The sequence below is a fragment of the Drosophila biarmipes genome, chromosome 3L (genome assembly GCF_025231255.1).
Source record: "Drosophila biarmipes strain raj3 chromosome 3L, RU_DBia_V1.1, whole genome shotgun sequence".
Taxonomy (NCBI): Eukaryota; Metazoa; Arthropoda; class Insecta; order Diptera; family Drosophilidae; genus Drosophila; species Drosophila biarmipes.
Window position 1 is genome coordinate 1279656 of NC_066613.1, and position 15114 is coordinate 1294769.

Consider the following 15114-nt stretch of genomic DNA (forward strand, 5'->3'; position numbering starts at 1 on the left):
CGCAAACCCCTTATGGCCCCACTTAGTGTAGACTTTCTTAATTTCTTATAACTTTTTAATGGATTGTTTATTAATATTAATCGAAATTTAAAAAAAAAATGGAATTTAACATTTTTCAAAATATTCATAAACGTGTGCGCTATACTGCATTCAGGGAGGACGGTTGGTCGAGGCACCCTTCTGAAATAAACTTGCGCTCTCCCAAAACATGAAGAATGCACTCCAAATCTCAACTTTATAGCTTTTAAAGTTTCCGAGATCCTACCGTTCATACGGACGTACAGGACAGACCGACGGACAGGCGGACATGGCTAGATCGACTATGTGATGCTGATTAAAAATATCTTTACTTTATAAAATCGGAAACGCTTCATTCTACCGGTTTTATACTATCCGACGAATCTACCCGTCCACTCTGCGACCAACGGGTATAGTCGATGGCATCGGCGATAAGTTATCCGTTGCATAGCCAAAAGAAGAGAAAATGATGATGCTTCAAGCAAAACAACTTTTTGAGAGCATCCTGTGCCACCAAGTCTACATCACCAACTAGTGTCGCCACTAGCGGTTTAGTATTAGCGTATTTGTGAAAACAGCTAACTTGCTGCTGAAATAAAAGGATTTCAGATTAGTTCATTAACATTAATTACCCACTATCGCTTTTTACAAGAAGGGGAACACTATGATGCCAGACCACGGTCGCTGAGCTTAAGCTTACGAAGATTACGAAAGAAGGAGGTAGAACCGTGGAGTTTTAAGTTAAGTTGACTTTTTCCTTTATTTTTGCCATGAATAGGGAACTGACTTGACTTAGTTAAAACAAGCAAGGAAGTTAACTTCGGCAAGACGAAGTTTGTATACCCTTGAAGTTATAAGAAATAATGAACAGAAGTAATATCATGTGAAATTTTTAATGATTTTTGCTGGCTTCAGTGATATTAAAAAAAAATTATTTCAATATCTCGAAAATCTAAAAAATAGAAAGAAATTTATTTTTAATATTAAAGAATAATCTGTCAAAAAACACCAAAGCTTTAATTTGGTTTATATTATTTCCGCACCCATTTTCGGATCTTTCCTATAACAGCTAGATGACGTAGTCGCCCGATTTTGATGAAAATAAATAAACACTAAAAATATAATCTCTTCATATTATTTTACCTATGTCAGCTAGATGATTTAGTCATCCGATTTTCAAAAAATTTAATTCAAAATTCAAACCTAATTAAAAAATGTTATTTCCAAGGGTAGGAGGTTATATGTTAATTAACACTGAAGATATAATTTTGTTTAAATTTTTTCCCCGACAGTTCCTATGGATGCTATAAGATATAGTTGTCCGATCCGGCTGGTTCCGACTTATATACTACCTGCAAAAGAAAGAAGAGTTTTGGAAAAGTTTCAGACCAATAAACTTTAAAACTGAGAGACTAGTTTGCGTAGAAACGAACGGACACACGGACGGACAGACGGACATGTCTAGATCGACTCGTCCAGTTATGCTGATCAAGAATATATGTATCTTATGGGGTCGGAAACGTCTCCTTCACTGCGTTGCAAACTTCTGACTGAATTCATTATAAAATATAAAACAAGAAAGAATGTTATGGGCCTCGCAGACAGAATATTGGCAATTTGTGGGTGTTTTAGTGGGCGCGGTAAACTTTTTGTAGAACAATTGATAGGTATTTTTATGACTCATACATTTAAATTTTTTCTAGCATTAAAACTATGGTTACAACTGTTTAGGAATATTTTTTTGCTATAGAGTGTGCAAAATTTTTATGGCTGAAATAAAAGGTTTTGGAGAGATAAATACACCTCAGTTTAAATTTGTTTTCTAGCATAACGCTGAAGCAAACTTGTGCTTCGCCGAGGAATTTGCATGCTCCTCTAGCTCTTATAGTTTCCGAGAGCATACGGACAAACATATAGTCGGACACACTATACACATATATAATTTTTGGGGATACATACATCATTCCGACGAATATAATATACTCTTATACTCTACGAGTAAGGGGTATAATAAATAAATTGTGGATACTTTTTGTAGTACTTAGTACTTAGTAGTACTTATTTTATAAAGACTTACTTTCAAATATGGCCTGTGATGATAATCTGGGTAATACCAAAAATTGATTAGCAGAAACAACATCTATCAAGGTTTGAGTTGGGATTTCCGCCATACAAACACTTGCTGTGTAACTTTTTGAATCTTCATTAAATATAAGAACGGTATCCAGGCTCGTATTGACTTTAAAGAGATCAATTATATTGTTTGAGCGACCATTATTCATATTCACAAACCTAAAATAAAAATAAATTTATTTATTTGGTTAACAGTCAATTATTATCAATTTAAATCTTAAAAATAAATGTAAAAGCCAAGATATAAATTGTTCGATGATAAATCTTTAAAATACAGTATATATTAGCAACTAGGTATAAAATTCCTTTTTCCCGCTAATTGCAAAATCAATGTTGCGCTAATATTTTTAAACATAAGGTGGTAAAATCTAAACCCCAAATAACTGTAATACTAATTGAAAGACTTTTAGTTCCGACTTATATTCACCTGCAACATAAAGAAGACTTTTAGGAAAGTTTCAGCCCGATTGCTTTAAAACTGAGAGACTAGTTTGCGTAGAAACTGACGGACAGACGGACATGGCTAGATCGACTCGTCTAGTGATGCTGATCGAAATAGTATTATACGATCAACTAGATTTTTACCTCCTTAAGAGGTGTTTATGTTTAATAACAAAAGTTTTTGTTTTTGAAATCAATCATCTACTTTCAAAAAATCATAGAATTAAACTTTAATTAATACACTAAAAAATTTCTGAACTACTAAATGTGGCCACTTTTGATGAATACAGATTTTAAAACGTGATATAATACAACAATGTATTGCATGTAAAACACTGAGAACTGGTTCTGTTCTGCTCTGAACTGGTAAATGCGGCCATTCTTTTAATAGCTTTCAAACGGTACTTTTTACAGCAATGGGTCGTATATCGAAATTTTAACTGTTTATTGTTGTTTTCACGCCAAACTAGCTTGTTGTTCCAAAGTGGTAAAACTAATGTCTTTTATATTGAGCTGTTTAACATAGTCTAAAATCGGACAAACAGAATTATTTTTTCATTTTGAGAAGTTCCCTTAAAATCTTGTCTGCGGGTTACTTTTAAAAACATCGCCTTCGAACACCCTCCTGGTGCGCTTTGTCACCACGTGTCACCACAGCGATTGGTGTGCTAAGGACGCTATATGATATAGTCGCCCGATTTTGATAAAATTACATTTGAAATTCAGAACTACGGACAGAAGGACGGACAGAAGGACGGAGAGACGAGCATAACTAGATCGACTCGTCTAGTGATGCTGATCAAGAATATATATATTTCTGTATATATATGTGTTGGAAACATCTCCATCACTGGGTTACATTCTTCTGACTGAAATCATAATACCATCTGCAAGGGTATACAAATATGAAGATAGTATGTCCCAAATTTAAAGGGAATTTCTAGACTTAACGGCAGTTGAATTAGAAAATGAGAAAACAAATTAATTAATAACGGTAATGTCATACATTTAAATTATAATTTTAATTTAAAGAGAATTTCGAAACTTAATGGCGTTTGAATTAGAAAATGAGAAAACAAATAAATTAATAACAGTAATGACATACATTTAAAATATAATTTTAATTTACAACATATCTGTAAACAATGTTATTTAAATACTGCAATCCCTAAAGGGCCGAAAACTAAATGCCATTTAAAATGTATTTAAATCAATGTAATGTAAATAAATCAATCAAAAAGTTAGGACAAATCCGTCAGAGTTTGCTTTTTGCTCAGGTATTTAAGTCACTTTGGCGTTTTTAGAAAAACCGGTGAAACACATTGATGCGTCCCGTTCGGTAACAGTGCATTCACGAGAGACAATATCGGCTGGATTATTTTGTGTGGGCACGAATCTGTATTTGGCGTCAGATGCTAAGCTCTGCATATTGACACGCCATTTCCTATGAAGGTTGAGGGCGTAACGGAGTGCTGCTGGAGTCAAGTGTGTAATATTTGTGAGTCTGACCAGAGTCTTTCTTTGAGCAAAGCAGGTCGTCCACGTAAAACGATGATTTGATAAGCAATGCGCCGATCGGAAATTCCTACTTGTACTTGTCAGCCAAATAGTGGAACGTCTGCAGTTCTGCATATGGGGAGTCTTGCCAAAATATGTATTGATATTTTCTAAAGCTTTGATCGACGAGGACTTGCCTGAACATTTTTGTCACTTCAGCAGTCATGGCATATTGAAACAGTCTGAATTTGAGAATATGCATTTAAAGATCCCTTTGCACAGCGGGACAAGCAGTTGTCTCAGTCGTGAAGGGCTGGACATGTGAAGTTGCGTGTGATATTCCCTGAGTTGAAATCTTATTATACATATTGGGATTTCAACTCAGGGTATTTTAGCATGCGGCGTTCCCTTGCGTAAAATCATCGAAGAGCCACTTTAGCGGAGTTTCCAAGACGAGAGGGAACATCCTTAAAGGGAAGGTTGACTACAATGCGGCCGTGAGAGTCCTGAACTATAGTGCTGGTATAAAGCGCCTCAGAGATTTGGTGATGCAGATGTAGAATCTCAGGTGAGACAGTGACAGATTCCAGCTCCCAAACCTTCTTCAAGTGGTTATCAATGCAGACTGTGCTTGACATATAAGAGTCCGAAACTTGCTGCTGTTGTTGTCGACATCAACTGCCGATGACCGAGCCGAACAACAATTTTTTTAAGTATTGGCATGTGTGGTGCGAGCTTTATTTGCCCAACGGCAAGCGAATGGTAGAAGACTTCAACTTAAAGATCGATGCGACGAGATTCATGAAATCTATCATCTGCCAAAGTTGTGTTGGTGGATGAATTCCAAGAAGAGATGTCAATTTCAGATTCTGACTGCCAGACCTGTCTGTTCCTGATGCGTCTTTGTCCAGAACTACGGCAGTGGCTATGATAACTTTTCCCGGTTGAGTGTGCAGATGAGAGAACGTTGTCAGGAAGCTGTCAGGAAGCGTATGTTTGGATGGAAACTTTGATGGTTATTGGAAACGCCTTGATTGCGTATAATGCAGGTTCCTTTAAGCTGTACAGAGTGAAAAAGTTGATAAAATTGTTGTATTTCGAAAATTTTTTTGTCGAACGTTGGCAAGGTAAGATAGGCAAATTCGACAGAGCAATAAACTAGATTGGGCCAGCGAAAACGGTGAATATGGTGGTCTGATGCTGTTGAGTTCCACATCTAGCTGATCCTTGATGGCGACTTTGGTCTCGACATAACTTTGATCCAATTCTCCATGACTTCTGTCGTTCGGATCCAACGTCTCAACAGCGAGTGGACTACCATTGATGGATCCAACTACGAAGTGCAAAAATAAGTTTTTTCTGTATCGACTTATTATGGTCAATATGCACTTAATATTGTGTAGTATGCCCTCCCTGAGAGAGGAGTCATTGTAGAAATCATTTCCAACGTTGAGAATATCGTGTATCGCTCTGAGATAATCATCTTGTTCCTGCGTAACAAGTAACGGCTGAGGGCATCCACATATTTCTTACTAGTTCGGAGTCAATGCTTGACCTCATAATATTACTCCTGTCAAAAAAGGACCCATAGCGCAAAGATTTTGCTTTTAAATGGATGCCCAACTATTTAAAGTTTGTAAGTGTATTGATGACTGCAAGAATCTCAAGCTGGTAACTTCCGTATTTTTGTTAAGCGTAGCTTCTCCTTTTACTCTTAAAGTATACCGGATGCTTTTGACCACCAAAGCACCAAATCCACCAATGGAGAAGTCAGTCGGTTGCTTACTGACGTTTTTTCTTAGTTAAATCAGAGAGAGGTCTAGAAATAATGGCATGATTCTGACTGAAGTTCCTAAAATATATATGTGAACGTTGATGCACTTCGAACAGTACAAACACGTGGGCCGATGACACCAAGCACGAGCAAATTAAATTATGAAGGTTGTTATAGTTATTACGTAGAACGCGAAAGGGCTCGTACAGAAAAAAATTTGATGTACATCGTGGCAAATTTAGAGGATAATAATTTCGTGTTAGTCTAACAGGAACATTCAGGCGGTTTAAAAGATCTGCAGAGTCAATGTCACCTTTTATAAGATTTTGTAAAAAAAAATAGTAACAAGCATTGTTCTACTATTTACAAGTGTAGGTAACTGAAGCAATTGTAATCTACTCTGGTATGAAGGTAGCCTTACGTTTTGATCCCAGTTCAAACTACGCAGGGAAAATAAGAGAATTTTATATTGTGGACTCCAAACCGACGAACAATATTCCAAAATAGGATGGACAAGAGAGGTAAATAATAATTTGGTCGTATAAGGGTCATCAAATTCTTAGCCCAAAGCTTTATAAACCCAAGAACACTCATGGCTTTGTTAAGTGGTTTAAGTGGTTTAGGGTCCAGAAGAAAATCTAAATCGTTAACTGAATACATACGGTCGAGTGGCGTATTTTTAAGAAAGTAACTTATAAACGTAGGAGTACCCCTATGAAAAGACATAACGTCGCTTTTAAGGCAGTTCAAATTTAAAAGAAGTAAGTGTTTAACGGAATCAAAGGCCTTACTAAAATCTGTATATACAATGTTGTTGCTAAATCTCTTTAGAGAAAGCTACCTTTTTAAGGGATTAGGGTAGTTCGAATTTGACCAAGCTGTCGAACTATAAGTAGTTTGGAAAAACTCAGCAAATAAATCTGCAATTTCAGAATCCGTCGTTGCGTCCATTGAGTTTAGACGTAGCGTTAAAGGCAATGCCGATGACTTGCGCTTTGTATTAACAAAGTTTTTAAACTGTTTCGGATCGTTTGAAAATTCAAATTAACATCGATTTATATACTGTTGAGAACATTAAAATCTGTTCGAGCCACCACATATTTCGAAAAATCAGCTGGTCTACCCGATTTTTTATACTTTTTATAAGTGTTAGATTTAAGGTTTTTAAGTCTTTGAAGCGCATTGGTAAACCAAGGAGGCCTGTTTAGGTTTCAAAGAAACCCATCAGGTACGTATTCATTAAAAAACGTATTTAACACTGTATGGAATAGTTCAGTGGCACTTTCAATGTCTGTACAATTGTACAAGTCCGTCTAATTATAATGAAAATCATATCGATAAGTTTATTATAGTCACATTTACTAAAGGCGAGAGGGTATCAGAGCAGGGGAGGAAAATTGTCAGTTCCATAGTTGGATGATATCGGTCTTAAGGTACAACAAGACAAATGAGTCAGTAGGAGGAGAGCAAGAAATATCAGTCTCTGTTAGAAAAGATCCTGAAATATATATATGGACGTTGATGCACTTCGAACAGTACAAATAAGTGGGCCAACGACACCAAGCACGAGCAAATTAAAGGGCTCGTACAGAAAAAAATTTGATGTACATCGTGGCAAATTTAGAGGATAATAATTTCGTGTTAGTCTAACAGGAACATTCAGGCGGTTTAAATATATAATATTATATATATATAATATTTTGTATAAAAATAGTACCATAGGTAAATAAACAAATTGTAATCTACTCTGGTAGGAAGATAGCCTTACGTTCAAACTACGCAGGGAAAATCCCAGTTTAAACTACGCAGGTAAAATAAGATAAATTTTATCTTGTGGACTCCAATCCAACGAACAATATTCCAAAATAGGACGGACAAGGCAGCTAATTAATAATTTGGTTGTATAAGGGTCATCAAATTATTTCGACCAACGCTTTATAAACCCAAAAACCAGAAGAACACCTTAATCGTTTACGGAATAAATACGGTCGAGTAGCGTATTTTGAAAAGAGAAACTAATAAATAAACTAATAAGAAACTAATAAAAAGTCATAACGTTTCATTTTAGGCAGCTCAAATTAAAAAGGTTTTACTCACACCATCTATGAAAACAATCAATATCTGACTGTAAGTTGAAAGCCGACGCTACACCAATATATGATAAGCAAAGCTTTACATCATTAGCATACATCAGTACACGAGAATGTGTTATAATAAAGATCGTTAACAAACAAAGTAAACAGTAATGGGCCTAAGTAACTACCCTGAGGCATTCCAGATATCACGTAGATCAATTTTGAAACAGCCCCCTGAGTCCTTCTATTTAAATAACTTTTTCATTTTAAGCTGAGTAACTGGTATCTGATAGTCGAGGCTCTCTCTAGGCTAGATTAAAAAAGTCCTGTTTACTTTGGCACTCACCTTGTAAATTTCAATTTTCAAAGGAGCTGACGCAATTTTATAACTTTTTTAATGCAACCTTAAAACTAACTTATATAAAAAGTACAGAAAGTCGGGAAGACCATCGTTACAATTAAATTTTTATGAAGGCATCTACGAACCGGAAATCGCAGAATTATTTGCAATAGGGCCTACTGATCGCAATTGGGAGAGGTAATTTGGTGCATGTAGGAACAAATCTTCTGTATTTGTGAGTGAAAGCGTTTTATTTGTCCATCTTTTGGATTTCAAGGAAGGTCGTGTATGTTCTTCAATTAATGAGAGTAAAGACGAAGGTTGGGGACTGGTCCATCTTGTGGGCAGCCACGTCTGCGTTTTCATTTCCTCGTGTGCCCTAATGGCTGGGAACTCAGAGAAAGCTAATTTTTTGTTGTATGCTAGGGTCGCGATATTTTTTGTTGTTTATTGCAAGCTTGTCATTCATGGCAGACAGGATAGTAATATAGAAGTAATTTCTACTAAGAATAAGGAATACCCTATCCTGACGAACACTTTTGTGGAGCTTAGTAGTTTTAATGTTCAGTTAACTTGGACTATAAAAGTTCTATTGATCATAAGGGCTTTGTATTGTTAAGACTTGGACTAAAACCCAAGAGTTCAAGTTGGTTTAGCACTGAATGTAAACTTTCGCGGTCGATAGCCTTTTAAAACGTTAAAAACGTTATATTATGTTACATTATTTTTTATTAAAATTAAACAAATCTATGACAATATTGACCCAGCTCTTCTGGCGTCCAAAACTTTAAATCATTCTACTGACTGATCTTTTTTTAATTTGGTGAGCACAATTCTTGAGAACCTTATGGAGTCTTCTTTTATACTGATTATTTTTAATAATAATAATAATTATTAATAACTTATGTATCGACATTTTAAGACAAAATATAACGTTTTTAAAAATTGTTCAAAATGTCGCCAAAAGTAAAAAAAAAAATAAGAGAAGAAAACTTATTTTCAGAAACATCATTCATTAGTTAAGAACAATTTTTATTCTGATGTTCCAGTAAGGAGATACGCTGTTCATTCTTGAAGGCGCCTCCAGAACTTGGCTGTAAACACCTTTTTTTTAATGATAAAAATCTTTTTAAGTATATTTTATATGTTGTTCTTTGATATGGTAATAAAATAAATGACCTGACATTAAGCGTATTGTGTGAAAAATTCATGAAAGTATACCTTTTTGGTATCACTCTGCTGAAACCAATTTAGGTACCACTCCTCTACCTCTTATAGTTGCCGAGATCTCAGCGTTCATACAAACTTACGGACTAGATCGCTTCGGATAGTGATCCTGATAAAGAATATATATTATATTTTATGGGATCGAAAACGCTTCCTTCTACCTGTTACATACTTTCTGACTAATCTAGTGTACACACAAATACCTTGCTTGCGAGTGGTGTTATGTGCATTTTAGTAAAAATAGCCAACACAGGCTTTGCGATAGATAAAGTTTGAAGAGTTATGGGTAAAGAAGCTTTATTGCAGACAAATAAATGGGGGACAGGGTTTAAAGTTAGCTCTGATGTTAAAAACACCATTTATGTTTTATGGAAGCATTTGGGAGATGATTTCCAATTTTTTTGGTGGGAGTGATTTTGATAAAATGAAATTCGAAATTCAGAACTAATTAAAAAATTGTATTTCCAAGCGTAGGAGGTTATATGTTAAAAAACACCAAAGATATAATTTTTAAAAAGCTATAAGGTACATTTGTCCGATCCGGCTGGTTCCAACACAGATACTACCTTCAAAGCAAAAAGACTTTTGGGAAAGTTTTAGCCCGATAACTCAAAAACTGAAGACTAGTTTGCGTAGAAAGGGACGGACAGCCTGACGTCTAGAAATGCGGATCAAGATTATATATACTTTATGGGGTCGGAAACGTCTTTTTCATTGCGTTGCACACTTCTAACTGAAATTATTATATAATAATGAAAGGTTATAACAAGGGAGAACGATGTAGTCGAGTGATTCGATTATCAGATAACCGTTATTCAGCTTAAGGGAGCCAAAGGGAAATATAGATATGTAAGCAGCAAATCGATATTGTTAAGCGCCACCTACACGCTATTTCAATACACTTATGTGGGCGGTAGACAGATTTTAGCGTTTTGTGAGCCGAATCGATAGGTATTGATGAAAAATATACATTTCAGTTCAATTTATTCTAGAATAAAAACTGTATGCCCTGCCGTTTTCGGCGGATTTCATTTCATCCAATTTGTGAACAAAATATTAGTTATTAGGTAATGTGTTAAATCAGTAGGGAGTTTGTATATTTATTTTAATAATTATTATAAAGAATTTGTTTTTAACTTTATGTTATTTCCTCCGGCTTCTAAAACTGCATTTATACACACAAGTGTATCTTGTTTTCAGTATACTAGCTTATTTGAATTCTAGACGGATCTGAGGGAAAGCCGTGAAACTATTTGCTTAAAAATGTATATTAGTTTAAGCATAAGAATTTAATTTTAAATTTTAGAATAACTATATTAGTTTTTAATTTGAAATTTGTTTTTTAGCAAAAGAATATCAGCGAGTATTATAAAGAAGTTGTATTTAAAAAAATCACATTTCTTCCGTCACGGATGCAAATGTAAACAGACATTAGTTTCTCACCTGGATTAGATTTATTCACACATTTTCGTCTAGTTCAATGTTTAACTACACGTCTCTACGTTAAGCCAATCTCATTTCTTCCGTCACGGATGCAAATGTAAACAGACATTAGTTTCTCACCTGGATTAGATTTATTCACACATTTTCGTCTAGTTCAATGTTTAACTACACGTCTCTACGTTATCTACGTTTATTTAATTAAAAGCAACCATTACCATTATTTAAGCCAATCTCATTTCTTCCGTCACGGATGCAAATGTAAACAGACATTAGTTTCTCACCTGGATTAGATTTATTCACACATTTTCGTCTAGTTCAATGTTTAACTACACGTCTCTTTACGTTATCTACGTTTATTTAATTAAAAGCAACCATTACCAGTATTATTAAATGGTTAAATAAATAAATACCCTTCAAATAGTACTTGTAGTATTTTGTTAGTATGCGGTTACTCTTAAAGGCTTGCCTATTTTCATATGCCAGAGAGCGGAACCCCAATATGAGGATAATAATACGCCCACAAACCGCGAAAAACTATAGCGCCTACAGTTTTTATGCTAGAAAAAATTAATTCAGCTAAAATTTATTTCTCCCATTGCTATCTATAGTTTGACCCCTATAGTTCCACGCTTACAATCCGCCCAAAACGTTGGTGGCCAAAGTTTTCTTCCTAGAAAAAATCAAATATTTTAAATACCTTTCGATTGATTTATAAAAAGGTTTTCCACGCCCATTGAAATAGCTTGTGGGTGGCGCTTTACAATATCGATTTGCTGCTTACATATCTCCGTTTACCTTTTGCTCCCTTTAACAAATAACGGATATTTTATAGTCGAGGCACTCGGCTGTAGAGTTCTTCCTTGTTTTATTTAATTTAATTCGAAATTCAGAACTAATTTAAAAATGTTATTTCCAAGCCTAGAAAGGTTTATTTTAAAAAACAGCAAAGACAATTTTTTTTTTTAATTTTTCCCCGATAGTTCCTATGAAAGCAATAAGATATAGTTGTCCGATCCGGCTGGTTCCGACTTATATACTACCTGCAATAGAAAGAAGACTTTTGGGAAAGTTTCAGACCGATAGCTTTTAAACTGAGATACTAGTTTGCGTAGAAACGGACGGACAGACGGACATAGTTAGATCGACTCGTCTAGTGACGCTGATCAAGAATAAATATACGTTATGGGGTGGGAAACGTTTCCTTCAATGTGTTGCAAACTTCTGACGAAATCATTATACCCTCTGCAAGAGTATAAAAAGTATATATAAAGTATTACTATACATATACTTAAATTTTGTATTGTGGTATATCTTACCCAAATGCGATGCGGTCGTGGAATTCAAATGCGGTAAGTAGGTACCGTAATCTTATCAAATTGCGAGGCTCAAATGCTAAAGCTCTTACTCTGTTGTCCATCCATCCACCAAGAAAATCATTTAAATTGTCATTTTCAATGTGTTGAAAAATGTTAAGTGGTAGTTTTTTACGTATAAAGTCTGTAATAAAAATAAATTTGAACAAAATTGATGAGAACATCGCGGAGTCTCTTTATGTAAAATTTATATTGACGTAATATATAACCTCGAAATGTAGATAAGCATCAATGCGATATTGTAAAGCGCCACCTACCGGTTATTTCAGTATATATTATGTGTACTGCAGATAAATTTAACAAAAACTTTAGAATAATATGGCGTTCCATACTATGTTTTTCGATTTGTTCTTACTGGCTCTAGAACTGGCTCCAGGCTCTCTTGAAAATTTGTTCTAGAGCCAGAGAGGGAGCGTCCTAGAGCCAGCCGCTCCCTTGTACACACACAGCGACAACCAACCAATGTATGTGCAAATTAAGTTTCTCACTAGTGATTTAATTAAAAAAATTTATTTTTATTTATTAATCACTTAATCACTACTACAATTTTTTAATAGGTCGAACTTAGTTAATTCACTGCTCGTTTACTTTTACTCGATTTGTACTACTGCTCGATTTGGATCTCAAAAACGGACTGCCTGATCTCTAGTTCAATGATCAATAATCAAACCTCGGCTTAAGAGAATTTATCCCCAAAAATTGATAAAGAGAATGGCACAAGAGAGTCGGAAAATAGGATGATGCAATATGCCAATTAAATTTGAAGTCCAATCTTGGCCGGAAATTGGTGTTTACATTAGCGGAGTTTTAGAGACCGCTTTGGGGATCTTTTTGTTTACGTTAACGGACTCGGGGCTCGCTTTGGGGATCTTTTGTTTACGTTAGCGGACTGGATGTTTACAGCATCCGTTTGATTTGGGCTGCGTGAAATTGATCTGGGTGGGAATGATTCGGAGGCCTGGTTGAAAGAAATAGCTGACCACGGGTTTATCTCGGGTCTGTCAGAGGTTTTTGGAAATTGGCTCTCGGCTCAAAGTTGTTTATAAATTGGGTAAGAGCCCCTAAATAATGTGTCATATAACTCCCCCATTCTAAATTGAATCGTCCCGATTCATTGGAACTGATAGGTATATTGAATGTAATTGTTGGGTTAATTCGACAATGATATTTTCTTGTAGGGTATTTTCATTATCGGGTATATTATTTATTTCATTATCGGAAATATTGTTTTCTGGTTCAATTTCTATATGAATTTGCCATGGTTTGAATATTAAAATTTCTGAATTTGATTACAATCATAATAGTTAAATATATAAATGTGAATATGAATAATATTAACGTAACTGGTATTTGAGTATGTTTAATTTGAATAAATGGATTTAGTATGTTAATATTATCGAATGTGAGTTCCGAATCATAAGATATAATATATTCGGATACTAAAAAATCTGTATATTTTCGAGCTATGATGTATTCCAATATCTTATTGTCTACATTGGTGTAGGAAATATTATTAATTTTAGTGGTGCCATTAAAAGTTATTAAATATGACCCATTTAAATGAGTGTCATTAACTGTATTTTCTCCATTTACAAAAATGGCTCCATCTTGGATTACATCTACATTTTTATTTTTTTCTCGGATTTTGATGCAAAAAGATTTTTCTCCATTTAGTAATCTAGTGAAACAAGAGCCTTCTGGGTTAAGTGTGCAATAATTATTAAATATTTCTGTCTTAAAATTAGACATTACATGGTACTTATTTCTACATTTTGCGACGTGATTATCAATTAATAATTTTCCATCATTATGTGAAATGTATTTTATGTAAATTATAATAAGATCTTGATGCAAAGCGATTTTAAATTCAGATATATCTAAAAGGTATGTTATAACTACAGGTCTATCTTCGTGCTTATAAATTTCTATTATATCATTATTGTTTAGAATTTTAGTATTAAATACTTGCTCGCCCACAAACAGCTTAAACGCTTAAATCTGTCTGCCGCTCACATAACATAACAATATCGCTTTGCTGCTTATATATCTCCAATTCCCTTAAGCTGAGTAACGGGTATCTCAAAGCCAAGGCACTCGACTATAGCGTTCTTCCTTGCTTTTATTTACGTTCACCTGTTTAAGTAGCGCTACTCTCAATGATTTTAATATTTTATTGCCCATATTCTTAAAAATTGTCAATTGAAACTTGTTTACAGATATTTTCTCCCTGTGCCAGTTTTAGTTTGTTTTGTTTTTTTTTAATACCGTCCTTTCTTTCTAGCCTTTAGAAGAACTGAGCTAAGTCAAGGTTTCCAAATCGCTAGCATCATATCTTGCCGTAATTTTTTATCCGTGTTTAAATAAAAACTACTTTAAGTTGGGGCTAGAACCTGTTACGTACGCCCTCCATATAGAAAGATTCAACGACGAATCCTAAGTCGGAGGAGAGGGTGTATTTGACTTAAAAATACAGCTAATAGAGTTAAAAGAAATTGTAATTCGGCAACTTACTGATGTCACGTGATTAGAACAACGGGCACGATCCACCTACTGATAACCATATCCCCAAAGAACAACAGCCGGCCGTTGGCTCCAAAGATATCGGATACCGAGAGATAGTAATCCTAGGTGGGAACACGTAGTTTATCCGATAAAAACTGACAGCTAAGTAAAAGCTCTACTATGGTATAAAAGACCTTAGATGATTAGAAAAAATGGGGATAGTCCATTCTGGTGTCTTGCTGACGGAAGCCACTAGGATCCAAAATCCCTTGAGGAGGACACCAATAGCTC

The 15114-nt window shown here is 34.9% G+C and overlaps 1 protein-coding gene across 15 annotated transcripts in view; it reads right to left on the reverse strand.

The window, feature by feature from the left end:
• LOC108022354 (dnaJ homolog subfamily C member 16) overlaps positions 1–15114 on the reverse strand; it is a 274183-nt gene that overhangs the window by 171775 nt on the left and 87294 nt on the right. For 12 of the 15 annotated variants that reach the window (XR_007763726.1, XM_050886281.1, XM_050886280.1 and 9 more), the window contains 2 exons: positions 12265–12445; positions 2096–2310 (listed from right to left, as the gene is read on the reverse strand). Coding sequence is in view for 14 of the 15 variants with exons in the window: in XM_050886281.1 (XP_050742238.1) it covers positions 2096–2310; positions 12265–12445 (396 nt within the window). In the remaining variant the exon portion in view is untranslated. Of the gene's footprint in view, positions 1–2095; positions 2311–12264; positions 12446–14832; positions 14973–15114 lie in introns of those variants that run through there. The other 3 variants (XM_050886289.1, XM_050886283.1, XM_050886284.1) reach the window with 3 other exon arrangements.